The sequence below is a fragment of the Zonotrichia leucophrys genome, chromosome 6 (genome assembly GCF_028769735.1).
Source record: "Zonotrichia leucophrys gambelii isolate GWCS_2022_RI chromosome 6, RI_Zleu_2.0, whole genome shotgun sequence".
Lineage (NCBI taxonomy): Eukaryota > Metazoa > Chordata > Aves > Passeriformes > Passerellidae > Zonotrichia > Zonotrichia leucophrys.
The window spans coordinates 4,272,968-4,286,555 of record NC_088176.1 but is presented as its reverse complement, the minus strand read 5'-3'; the positions used below and the strand labels follow the sequence as shown (position 1 = coordinate 4,286,555).

Genomic DNA, 13,588 nt, shown 5'->3' with positions numbered 1-13,588 from the left:
TCACAGGAGAGGGGCTCCTAGAAAACAGGCTGCACTCCTCTGCATGACATTGTGATGACTCTGTACGGAACATTTGTCATTGATATCAAATTCTTCCTTGCAGCCACAACTCCAGCGCCCATCTCATTCGCACCATACTCCACAGGTAATTCCAGCCCCCAGCCCCCTGCCTGGCCTTGCAGCAGCCCCGTTGCAGTGGCCCATGTGGGCAGAGCAGAGAGCTGGGCTGCTGTGAGCTCATCCTTGTCCCCGTGCCGTGTGCCAGGGCCCGGCGTGCGGCTGTCGGGCGGCAGGAACGGCTGCGAGGGCCGCGTGGAGCTGTACGACGGCAGCACCTGGGGCACCGTGTGTGACGACCAGTGGGACATGCAGGATGCCCAGGTGCTGTGCCAGCAGCTGGGTTGTGGAGAGCCCCTGGCTGCGCTGGACACTGCTCACTTTGGCCCGGGCTCCGGCCGCATCTTCCTGGACGACGTGCAGTGCCGTGGGGACGAGCCCTCCCTGCAGATGTGCCAGCACAATGGTTGGGGCATGCACAACTGCAGGCATGTGGAGGATGCCAGTGTCATCTGTGCAGGTGAGTGGCCAGCAGAGACCATCAGCTCTCCAGCAGCTCACACTGGATGGGTTCTGGTGTCCTCCATGGGAAGCAGCCATGCAGATCCAGGGCAGAGATGAGAGTCTGGGGTTTTCTGCTGCCTGGTGCTGAAATACGCGTCATGCAAAATCCCCATTTTTGCACAGAGAGGTCAGAACAGGCTCTCCAGTCTCACAGGTGTAGGTGCTCCATGTGGCTGCAAAGAGTAGGTTGGTGGGATCATGGCATGGGCTGTACCAGGGACGTGTCAGGTTGGTGTCTGGCTGGGTCAGTGGCAGGAGTTTCATGCCCTTTCATCGCTTTATTCCTTGAGTCTAGCATTTTCAAGTCCATGTCCATATCCATGCCCATGTCCATGCCATGTCCATGTCTTTGTCCATATCCATGCCCATGTCCATGTCCATATCCATGTCCATGTCTTTGTCCATCCTCTGCCACAAGATTTCTGCCTTTAGTACTCTTTCATTCACTCCCTCTTCTTCCTTGCAGGTGCCAATCCAACCCCTCCTGCTCAATGGCCGTACACAACAGGTAATTCCTTCCCACTCAGCATATTTCCAGTTTTATAGTGGCACAAGAGGAGAAGAGAGAAGGAGGAGAAGAGAGGGGGCCTGCTGGGCTGAGCCTGCTCACTGCAATGCTGCTGGTCCCTTCTACCCATGGCAAAGGGTTTTGTCATTTGAGGTCTTCTGCCAGGGAGGATCTGAGCCTCAGTAGAACGGCAGCTGCAGTGGTGCTGAGTCCAAGCCCTGGTCTGCCAGACACTCCATGGCTCCTGGCTGTGGGGCAGCAAGTACTGAGAGGATGGGGGCAATCCCTTCCCTCAAGCCCATGTGCTTGCCAGCCCAGCCCAAGACACAGGTATCTGTCCTGATGCCAGGTCACGGCTGTTGCTGTTCAGCCATCAAGCAAAGGTGGCCAGTTCCTTGTGGATGCTCTGCCAGGGCCCATAGCCTCAAACCCCTGCAAGGTGTATGAGTGGTATGGGGAATGTCACATGATCTTGGTGTGCAAAAATGGCTTTTTGGCAAATGCCCCATGCGCCCAGCAGCTCCCAGGACCCCCAGGCTGTTCTCATGGGTTTCCCCATATTGTAATACGTGCTGCTCTGCAGCACCAGTACTCTGCACTGAAGAAGGCTGTAGTCCCATTTCTTACAAAGAGTTGGGTACTCAGGGTTTGTGGGTTTTTTTGTTTTAAGGTGTTACTGTTATACTCCTTCAATTATTAAAACTCAGATTGGAAATTGAGGTATGAAAACGCTGCCATTCTCCCAAACATGGTACCAAAAGCACGTGAGACTGTTGGGATTGTGCGGCACAGCTTTGCCTTGCTCATTATCAGCCTTCCATGCACTGGGAATCTTTGCTCTCTCACTCCCCTTCCTTGGCCTCTTTAGGTTTGCTCACCTCAAATCAAAGTCACTGTGGCCAAATCTCCAAAACAGCAGGGGAGATGCGGTTGTGGGTGCTGAGGTGTTGGAAACCTGATGTTGTTGTGCCTTGTGCCATTTGTCAGGGCCCGGCGTGCGGCTGTCGGGCGGCAGGAACGGCTGCGAGGGCCGCGTGGAGCTGTTCGACGGCAGCACCTGGGGCACCGTGTGTGACGACCAGTGGGACATGCAGGATGCCCAGGTGCTGTGCCAGCAGCTGGGCTGTGGAGAGCCCCTGGATGCCCCACAAAATGCTCACTTTGGCCCGGGCTCCGGCCGCATCTTCCTGGACGACGTGCAGTGCCGTGGGGACGAGCCCTCCCTGCAGATGTGCCGGCACAACGGCTGGGGTGTGCACAACTGCGGGCACACGGAGGATGCCAGTGTCATCTGTGCAGGTGAGTGGCCTTCTGCATATCACTCTAAGTGTATTCTGGGTTCTCTGGGAACAACCAAGCTGAGCTGCCCAGTTAGGGCCAGGGCAGAGGCTGCCACCAGGGATTTTTGCCACCAGGGGCTGAATCCTGTGCGATGCAAAAGACACATTTCTACACAGAGAAGGCACACTGGGTACTCCACACTTCCTGCTTTAAAGGATAAAGGAGGGGGCAAATTGTTCTTTGGGGAAGATGGGGCAGGACTGGGGACAGGTCTGGCTAGTATAGGAATGGGGGGAAATGCAGGACCCAAGCTCTCTTCCCCCTTCATTCCTACAGCCTGAATTTTGATGTCCATGTTCAAGACCATGTCCACATCCAAGTCCATACACTGCCACAGCCTCGCTATGCTTTTGTTCACTCCCTCTTCTTCTTTGCAGCTGCCAATCCAACCACTCCTTCTCAATGGCCACTCACAACAGGTAGGTCCTGTTCACCCAAGTTATGCCCAGTTTCAAAGTGATGCCCAGCCTTGCACTAGATGAGAAAAGGGCAGTCCAACAGTGCTGATCCTGCTCAGTGCAAGGCTGCTGACCCCCTTGGCCCATGACAACTCCAGAGTGCTTGAAGGGTCCCCATTGGGGTTGGTTTGCTCCCAAGGGTTGCAAAGAGATTTTCTGGAAATGCCTCAGTGAATCCATGACTTTTGGAACCAGGCAATTCCAACAGGACAACAATAGGTCCCTGGATAGGGCTAGAATGGCTGTCTGTATGCCTAGAGTCTACCCTCAGTCACAAAACACCCCAATCCCCTTGGCTGTGCACTACTCCACCTCATGGCCACTGTGGCAAGATCTGAACAGCAGTTGGGAAGTTCAGGGCTACGGGTGCAGAGCTGGTGAGAGCTTGTCCTTGTCCTTGTCCTTGTCCTTGTCCTTGTCCCCGTGCCGTGTGTCAGGGCCCGGCGTGCGGCTGTCGGGTGGCAGGAACGGCTGCGAGGGCCGCGTGGAGCTGTACGACGGCAGCACCTGGGGCACCGTGTGTGACGACCAGTGGGACATGAGGGATGCCCAGGTGGTCTGTCAGCAGCTGGGCTGTGGCCAGGCCTTGAGAGCCCCACGCAATGCTCGCTTTGGCCCGGGCTCCGGCCGCATCTTCCTGGACAACGTGCAGTGCCGCGGGGACGAGCCCTCCCTGCAGATGTGCCAGCACAGCGGCTGGGGCATGCACAACTGCGGGCACGTGGAGGATGCCAGTGTCATCTGTGCAGGTGAGTGGCCAGCAGGGAACTCTGGCTATTTGGCATATCATTCCAACAGGGTTTGGGGTCAGGCCAGGGCAGAGGTGCGGCTGGCCTCTTCTGCTGCCTAGGACTCCAGCCCATGCCATCCAAAATCCCCATTCATGCACAGACAGGGAACAGCAGGATCTCCATAATTCCTGCTGTTGGCATCCCTGATGAGGTAAAGCTGTGGATTGAGGGGTCATTCTTTATGGAGAATGGGGCAGGCCTGGGGACAGGTCAGGCTGGTGCCAGCATGGGGCAAAGGAAGGAAAGAGCTCCACCCTCTCGCCTGGCATTAGGCCTCCTCCTCTGTTTTTCATGGCCATTGAACTCATCACATCCTCAACTTACAGAGACACCTACCCCTCTGGAAATGACCACCACAGCACCAGCCTTGGACACAACCGAGGTGTCCAGCCCAGCACTGCTGACCACCACGAGCACAGTGGCTAGCACAGCAATGAGCAGCACACCAGGTAACCCTGTCCACTCTCACTCACTGCCCTCCCCACTGCTCCTCCTCTCCCTTGTCAGAGCTCCTTGCACTGCAGGCAGTCTCCCAGCCCTGGGCCTCTCCTGTTAGGCCACCCCAAACTAAAGTGAGGATGCAAACAGAGCATGGGGAAGAGCTGGCAAATGGCACAGCTGTGCCTTGAGTCCAGAAACTTTGCAACCATTGCTGGTTTAATGAAACTCTTTGCAGAGGGATTGCCTCTCACTGCAACCATAAGCAAAAAATTCATTTTGCCTTAACTGCCTCATGTCCTGCATGGGTAGTACCAGGGCTGCTTCCTAGACATGCTCAGGCACCAGGAATGTGGATGGAGGAAAGAAAGATGCTGTTTTAATTATTTGGACATTCAGGAGAGATCTCTGTGTGCACAGGGGTCTAGTGTGAAACAGCAAAGTCTGGGTGGTGATTAGAGATGAATGAAACATCTCTGCAAGATGTTGTAGGAATCACAGGAGAGGGGCTCCTAGAAAACAGGCTGCACTCCTCTGCATGACACTGTGATGACTCTGTACAGAACATTTGTCATTGATATCAAATTCTTCCTTGCAGCCACAACTCCAGCATCCATCTCATCCGCACCATACTCCACAGGTAATTCCAGCCCCCCAGCCCCCTGCCTGGCCTTGCAGCAGCCCCGTTGCAGTGGCCCATGTGGGCAGAGCAGAGAGCTGGGCTGCTGTGAGCTCATCTTTGTCCCCGTGCCGTGTGCCAGGGCCCGGCGTGCGGCTGTCGGGCGGCAGGAACGGCTGCGAGGGCCGTGTGGAGCTGTACGACGGCAGCACCTGGGGCACCGTGTGTGACGACCAGTGGGACCTGAGGGATGCCCAGGTAGTCTGTCAGCAGCTGGGCTGTGGCCAGGCCTTGAGAGCCCCAGGCAATGCTCGCTTTGGCCCGGGCTCTGGCCGCATCTTCCTGGACGACGTGCAGTGCCGCGGGGACGAGCCCTCCCTGCAGATGTGCCAGCACAGCGGCTGGGGCATGCACAACTGCGGGCACGTGGAGGATGCCAGTGTCATCTGTGCAGGTGAGTGGCCAGCAGAGACCATCTGAAGGGTTTTGGGCTCCCCTACAGAAGGCAGGCAGGCTGAATTCTCTGGGCAGAGCTGGGGCTGAGTGATGAGGTCGCAGAAAACACATTGAGAGACTGTAGAGTGGGAAAGATGGAGCAGGACTGGGAGTACATCAGAGTGGTGTCTGGATGGGGGAAAGGCTGGACAGAACTCCATCCACTTGTCCTCTTTTCATCCTACAGCCTGGGTTTTCATGTCCACATCTACATCCACATCCATGTCCATGCTCACACACACGTCAATTCATTTTTACAATCCAGCTGTATTTGCTGCCTATTTGTTGACTGCCTGTTCTTTGTTGCAGCCCCCCAGCCAACCCTTCCTCCTCAATGGCCGCTCACAACAGGTAAGTCCAGCTCTCCCAGTTTAGTCCCAGTTTTATAGCTAGCCTTAGTTTGGCACGATAAGAGAAGGGAGTTCAATGGGTCTGATCTTAGTTGATGCAATGCTGCCATTCCCCTATTCCCCTGACATCTCCAGGGTGCATGAATATCCCCCATAGTGACTGGGCCACATGCATAGGTAGCAAAGGGCTTTTCTGCACATGACAGAGGCTCTTGAGCATCTCTGTCCCCAGGGACATCTAGCAGGTCTCTGGACAGGGCACTTGTGCCATCTCCATACGCAGGGTCTTTCCTAAGCCACTGTCCCCTTCTAGTCTTTGGAGTCTGCACCAGCGCAGACCATGGTTACTTTGGCCAAATCTCCAAAAAAGTAGGAGAGGTGGTGGGGACTGTGGATGCTGGGTTTGAGTGACCCCAATCCCTGCCTTGTGCCGTGTGTCAGGGCCCGGCGTGCGGCTGTCGGGCGGCAGGAACGGCTGCGAGGGCCGTGTGGAGCTGTACGACGGCAGCACCTGGGGCACCGTGTGTGACGACCAGTGGGACCTGAGGGATGCCCAGGTAGTCTGTCAGCAGCTGGGCTGTGGCCAGGCCTTGAGAGCCCCAGGCAATGCTCGCTTTGGCCCGGGCTCTGGCCGCATCTTCCTGGACGACGTGCAGTGCCGCGGGGACGAGCCCTCCCTGCAGATGTGCCAGCACAGCGGCTGGGGCATGCACAACTGCGGGCACGTGGAGGATGCCAGTGTCATCTGTGCAGGTGAGTGGCCAGCAGAGACCATCTGAAGGGTTTTGGGCTCCTCCACAGAAGGCAGGCAGGCTGAATTCTCTGGGCAGAGCTGGGGCTGAGTGATGAGGTCGCAGAAAACACATTGAGAGACTGTAGAGTGGGAAAGATGGAGCAGGACTGGGAGTACATCAGAGTGGTGTCTGGATGGGAGAAAGGCTGGAGAGAACTCCATCCTCTCATCCCCTTTACATCCTACAGCCTGGGTTTTCATGTCCACACCCACATCCATGTACATGTCCACATCCACATCTTTGTCCTCGTCCATGTCCTTGTCCATGTCTCTCTATGTCCATGTCCATCCATTATTACAGTCTTGCTGCATTCACTACCCATTTGTTGACTGCCTGTTCTTTGTTGCAGTTCCCCAGCCAACCCTTCCTCCTCAATGGCCGCTCACAACAGGTAAGTCCAGCCTACCTAATTTAGGCCCAATTTTAAAGTCAGCCTCAACTTGGCAAAATAAGTGAAGAGGGGTGTCCAACAGGGCTGATCTGGTTGGCGAAATACTGCTTTTCCCATATTCCCCTGACATCTCCAGGGTGCATAATTGTCCCCCACAGTGAATGAGCCACATGCAAGAGTAGCAAAGGGTTTTTCTGCACATGAGCCAGGCTCTTGAGCATCTCTGTCCCCAGGGATCGAAATCAGGACAGTGGCAGCAAGGCCAGAGGAAGTCACATCTGCCATCTATATTCCAACAATGTTTGCACAGTCACTGCCCTTCCCTGATCACCCTAGATCTGCAACACCCCAGATCAAAGTCACAGAGGCAAAAATCTGTAAAACAGTAGGGGAAGTTGGGACTGTGGATGCTGGGTTGGAGAGACTCAAATCAATGCCTTGTGCCATTTGTCAGGGCCCGGCGTGCGGCTGTCGGGCGGCAGGAACGGCTGCGAGGGCCGCGTGGAGCTGTACGACGGCAGCACCTGGGGCACCGTGTGTGATGACCAGTGGGACCTGAGGGATGCCCAGGTGGTCTGTCAGCAGCTGGGCTGTGGCCAGGCCTTGAGAGCCCCAGGCAATGCTCGCTTTGGCCCGGGCTCCGGCCGCATCTTCCTGGACAACGTGCAGTGCCGTGGGGACGAGCCCTCCCTGCAGATGTGCCAGCACAGCGGCTGGGGCATGCACAACTGCGGGCACGTGGAGGATGCCAGTGTCATCTGTGCAGGTGAGTGGCCAGCAGGGAACTCTGGCTCTTTGGCATATCATTCCAACAGGGTTTGGGGTCAGGCCAGGGCAGAGGTGCGGCTGGGCTCTTCTGCTGCCTAGGACTCCAGCCCATGCCATCCAAAATCCCCATTCATGAACAGACAGGGGGAACAGCAGGATCTCCACAATTCCTGCTGTTGGCATCCACTGATGAGGTAAAGCTGTGGATTGAGGGGTCATTCTTTATGGAGAATGGGGCAGGACTGGGGACAGGTCAGGCTGGTGCCAGCATGGGGGAAAGGAAGGAAAGAGCTCCACCCTCTCGCCTGGCATTAGGCCTCCTCCTCTGCTTTTCATGGCCATTGAACTCATCACATCCTCAACTTACAGAGACACCCACCCCTCTGGAAATGACCACCACAGCACCAGCCTTGGACACAACCGAGGTGTCCAGCCCAGCACTGCTGACCACCACGAGCACAGTGGCTAGCACAGCAATGAGCAGCACACCAGGTAACCCTGTCCACTCTCACTCACTGCCCTCCCCACTGCTCCTCCTCTCCCTTGTCAGAGCTCCTTGCACTGCAGGCAGTCTCCCAGCCCTGGGCCTGTCCTGTTAGGCCACCCCAAACTAAAGTGAGGATGCAAACAGAGCATGGGGAAGAGCTGGCAAATGGCACAGCTGTGCCTTGAGTCCAGGTACTTTGCAACCATCGCTGGTTTAATGAAACTCTTTGCACAGGGATTGCCTCTCGCTGCATCCAGGAGTCAATCTGCCTTCATCCCTTCAATTCCTGTACTAGTTGTACCAGAGTTGTTTTCTAGATATACTCTGGGTTTTGGGATATGATCAGAAGAAACTAGAATCAGGGCATTTGCAGTGCTTTCAATTGGGTCTCCCTTGGAGCTCATGGCCCTCTGTGCCTCATCTCCTGTTTTCACTTCCCTGCCTCCCTGTGATCCCCATTTTATCACTCTGTGCCTCAAGGTGAGGCCATGTCCAGGCCTCAGTTCTTTTCTCACAAATTGCACTTCTCATGTTTCTCTCTTCTTCCTTCACACCCACAGCTCCAGTGGCCACCTCAACACGTCCACCAGGTAATGCTTTGCTGTGGCTCTCCTCACCTTGCTTATTTGTGATCTGTCTGTCTCCCTGTTGCACATTTCTGTAAATTTGTCTTTTGTCTCTATGACAATATCGCTGCAAGTGTGAGTGATCTTTTTCAAGCAGAATATAAAATGGATTTCATCTTTAAATGTCACATCTTGCAGCATTTATATTCAGAGGCTCTGCTCACCTTCTACAAAGACACTTTTAGGATTACCTGTGACAAGAATTATGTCATTATTTCTGGCAGGAACACTAAAGCTTTTTGCAGCTATGTTTGTACTTAGGACTTTTCACAGCAGCCTGAAGGGCTTATTTCAGTCTGAGACCTAAAAGTTGCTGTTTTCTAGAAAACATCCCCTCCAAAGACCTTAGGGGAATAAAGAGAAGCAACAGAGTAACTGATGACAGGCTGTCTGTTGAGGAAGGCGCTTCCATTTCAACTGTCATGACACCTCCCAGAATTGACCTCAGCTCTAAAAAGGGGCAGAAAGCATCCAGGTGTTACCAGCCCAGCCTGAAGAGGGTAGTCTGACACCATGGATGGAAATCCACCCCTGAGGGAATTCCAAATCCAACATGAAAGCAAAAACAAATATTAGTTTTGACTCAGCTCCTATATCTACCACCTGCAGTCAGCAGGAGACCATATTTTCAATAACTGTGGGTGGGGCACACACAGCTCAAGTGCACTTTTGCAGAGGTTACTGTAAGTAAATTCTTTCCCATTTCTTTCTGCAGCACCTTATTTTTGTGGTGGCTCAGTCTCAGATCCCTCTGGGGTGCTGCAGAGTCCCAACTACCCTGGAAATTATCCAAACGACGCTGACTGCGTGTGGGAAATACAAGTGGAGAATAATTTCCGTGTAACACTGACATTTAGAGATATTGTGTAAGTAAAACCTTGATTCCCTGGGCAAATATCAAAGTCAAAACTTACCTGACAAGTTTGAGATCTTATTTGAAACAACCAACCTTCCCAATTTTAAAGATACTTCCAATGACATCCACAGTTGGAAGACCAGATCAAAATCTGGACTGATGTTGCATTTTTTACTCACCATTTTCTGCTAAAGCTGCATAAAAGCCAAATTAAATTTGTGCTGAGAAAACTTTAAATGCTGAAAGACTTTTTCACATCTTAGGCAGTGAAATCAGAGTTTCTGAAACGGATTTGACAAAGTGCTGATGTTTTTCTACCAGGATGCAAAGTGGGACGTGCCAGCACGACTACATTGAAGTCTATGATGGACCTCTCCACTCTTCCCCTCTTCTTGGGAGATTCTGTTCTGGCTCCTTTCCCACATACGTGTCCTCTTCAAACATGCTGAGTGTTCGCTTCCACAGTGATTCCAGATTCTCCTTCAGAGGCTTTCAGGCTCACTACTCCTCCATTCCAGCAGGTCACAACACCAGTAAGTTCCTGGCCAGTGTTTCCCAACAGACAAGCCTATTTATTGCTTTTGTTTGCAGAATAAATATTTGTGTAAATTTAAAGATTGTTGGAAATTGAATTGTGGAAATTGAATGATGGGTGTGAAATAGAGCGGGTTGGGGTGGGAACCGCCTGACTTCTAAATTCAGAAAAAAACTGTCTCTAATCATTACCAAATACCTAAATTCATAAATATATTGTACCTTCCTCTCCCACCAGCCATTCAGTGCTTGCCAGACTACATGCATGTAGTGGTCAGCAGGGACTACCTCCAGTCCCAGGGATACTCAGCACGGAAGGTCACCTTGAATGACAATCGCTGCAGACCGACAGTCACCTCACAGGAGGTTGTATTCAACATCCCCTACAATGGCTGTGGGACAATCCAAGAGGTAAACTCTGTGTTTTGGGCACTCAATTGGCCATATCTAAGCTTGGCAAGACTTAGATGGAACATGACTGTGGTGTTTGTGAGGGGTCAGGATGAGGAGGGACATGAGGAATCTGACTTCATGTTCTAAGAAAGCTGATTTATTATTTCATTATATTTATTATATTATATTATGTTATATTATATTATATTAATTATATTATATCATATTATATTATATTATTGATATGATATGATATGATATGATATGATGATATTATATTAAAGAATGATATACTAAAACTATACTAAAGAAAGAGAAGGATACAGACAGAAAGCTTAACAAGAATGGATAATAAAACCCGTGACTGACTCCTCAGAGTCTGACACAGCTGATGGTGATCGGTCATTAGGTAAAAGCAATTCACATGTTTGGATAAACAATCTCCAGACCACATTCCAGAGCAGCAAACACAGGAGGAGCTGAGGCTTCTCATCTTCCCAGGAGAAGAAGTCCTGGCGAAGGGATTTTTCAGGAAATATGACAGTGGCACATGACAAAAGCACAATTCCTGATTTGAAATTTCATCATAAAACAGGAGAACAACGACACAATCAACTACGCCAACACCATCAGGGTCGCATCTTCCGGGTACATAATCAGGAGGAAGAAGAACATCAACTTGCACGTCAGCTGCAGAATGCTGAGGAAGAGCTGGCAGCAGGTGGTGTACGCCGCTGAGGACACCATGGATGTGGACGAGTACCAGTTTGGGAGATACAACATGAACATCACCTTCTACGAGTCCCCGGCGTTCCGGCGCCAAGTGCGCGCCTCTCCCTACTACATCGGCCTCAACCAAAACCTCTACCTGCAAGCCTGTCTCCACAGCTCGGACCCAAACCTGAAGGTGGTTGTGGACACGTGTGTGGCAGCGCCTGACCCCCGGGATTTTAACACGCTGGCCTATTACTTAGTCAGGAATGGGTAAGAGCTGTCTTCAAAGCTAGAGGCACACCTGTCATCCACATTTATTTAAAATAATTTGTTAAAATAATCTGAATGGGGTTAGAACTCCCTGTCAAGAGACCGAGAAAAGTGGTCTTTGATCTTTTTTATTTTTGCAGTATGAACTTGGAAATAAGAAATTATATTTAAACCTTACTATCATTTCATTTCACTTACTCCATCTTTGTCCTGTGAACAAAATTCGAAGTATGGGAGAAAAGTGGACACAGTGAAAACTGGCAGTAGGAATTGTCATCCTAGGAGTTAAATATTTTAGTAAAACCAGGTCAAGCATTAGACTAATTTTTTAGGCCTTGTATAACACTGACATTAACAGCAGTCTGTTGTACCCTCTTCGTCACTTAAAGTGTCCTTCTCTTGGATAAAGAAGAAGGGTTGCCAACACTCCAGCTGCTTCATAGTGCTTTAAAATACACTTTTTATATTTTATTTTATATTTGATATATTTCTATATTTTTAAAATCTATACCATGCTATGAAGGTTACATTTTTTATCCCACTGCTTTCCTAGTACCCAACTATGACATAATTCAGTTTTAATCTGAATTTTGGGGGAATTCATCATAATAAATCGAATCATTTGAATTTTAATTTTTCAGGAATGCGCATGTGCGTATCCATGAAGATAATCCCCTTCTTTTCCTCCTTTCCAGGTGTCCTAGAGACTCTTCCTATGCCACCTACCACTCCCCTTCCAGCCACTTTGCTCGGTTCAAGTTCAACGCCTTCGAGTTCATGAGCCGGCACCCGTCGGTGTACCTCAAGTGCCAGATGCTGGTCTGCAGGCTCGGGGACTACTCCTCCCGCTGCTACAGGGGCTGCAGCTCCAGGCCCAAGAGGGACACCAGCCCTGCTGAGGAACAAGTGGATGTGGTGGTCGGGCCCCTCCAGCTCCGAGGAGGGGATGCTCCCAGTGAGAGCACTGGGAAAGATGAATAAATTTCTCTCACGTTTGCTCCAAGGGTGACCAACGGGCTCCAAGAAAAGCCACAGCTCTGTCATGTCTCACTGAAATCTGCTTTTGCCAACTTTGCCATAAAAAGGAAGAGATCCACACCTTGCAAGCTTCTGCTTTCACCCACGTTTTAAAAATTCTAACTTCCCTGGCTGTCCCAAAGGAGAATTCTCTGTAATCCTTTTTAGTGCTGTAACTCTTTGAATTGTGCTAATTAGCTCCAGTATGATTGTGGATTTGGGGATATGGTTTCTTGGCGGACCTATCTGTGCTAGTTTAATGGTAGAACTTGATAAATTAAAGGTCTTTTCTAACCTAAATGATTCCATGATTCCATGACAGCAAACTCCCAGCCTTCTTGAGAAGTATTTCATTCCCTCAGTTGTGTTCTGCTTATGAAGTTTGTTTAGTTGAGTTGTCATCCCTGCTAATGTGAAGCCTGTCCAAATAATTGAAAGCAGTGAATGAATCTGTGAGTTTGCTTATTTCTGACTTTGATCTGGAAGCCATCCTTTAAAACTGGAGCTCTTTGTGCCTTGACCTTCAATACACTGAGATCAAACCCTGAAAATTTCACTCATAGGGCTGGACTCTTCTAGCAACCAGAATTGTGGCTACACAATATTCTAATTACTCTGAGTATTCCTTTTAGTGCTATATTTCTCATTGAAACAATGATGGGTCTGGGCTTATTTATAAAATGCAGAGATTTCCAAGATAAAATTAATCTGTTCTCTGAGCAGTGTAATTTATAATCAAAGGAGGGAATATTTACAAAGCAATAAATCTGTTTTGTCTCTCAAATTAATGTCTCTGTGCTTAAAATACAAATGTTTTACTGTGTTGAAGAGTGTGGTCTGTTTGATTAAAAATTCCAAGTGATGGTCTGAGCCTCTGCTTCTGAAACACTCCACAGGGAACTTCTAGATATCTTAATATAAAAATTACTTCAATATATTAAAATATAATTATAAATATTATAAATTATTCAATATTTAAGATACTTTAATATAAAGTATATTAAATATATAATTATATTAAGTGTAATGTTATAAATATTATAATTATTAAAATTATAAATATTTCAATATCTTACCCCTGCTGCTGACAATTCCCTCACACCAGTGGTTGGTGCTG

The 13,588-nt window shown here is 50.2% G+C and overlaps 1 protein-coding gene across 1 annotated transcript in view; it reads left to right on the top strand.

The window, feature by feature from the left end:
• The window catches only part of LOC135449686 (deleted in malignant brain tumors 1 protein-like), a 66,981-nt gene that overhangs the window by 23,789 nt on the left and 29,604 nt on the right, over window positions 1-13,588 (top strand). Inside the window, 11 exon segments of the mRNA XM_064716907.1 lie at window positions 266-577; window positions 2,117-2,428; window positions 3,366-3,677; window positions 4,850-5,230; window positions 6,063-6,374; window positions 7,261-7,572; window positions 9,403-9,553; window positions 9,865-10,076; window positions 10,316-10,488; window positions 11,066-11,454; window positions 12,150-12,409. Coding sequence (XP_064572977.1) covers window positions 266-577; window positions 2,117-2,428; window positions 3,366-3,677; window positions 4,850-5,230; window positions 6,063-6,374; window positions 7,261-7,572; window positions 9,403-9,553; window positions 9,865-10,076; window positions 10,316-10,488; window positions 11,066-11,454; window positions 12,150-12,409 — 3,126 coding nt within the window.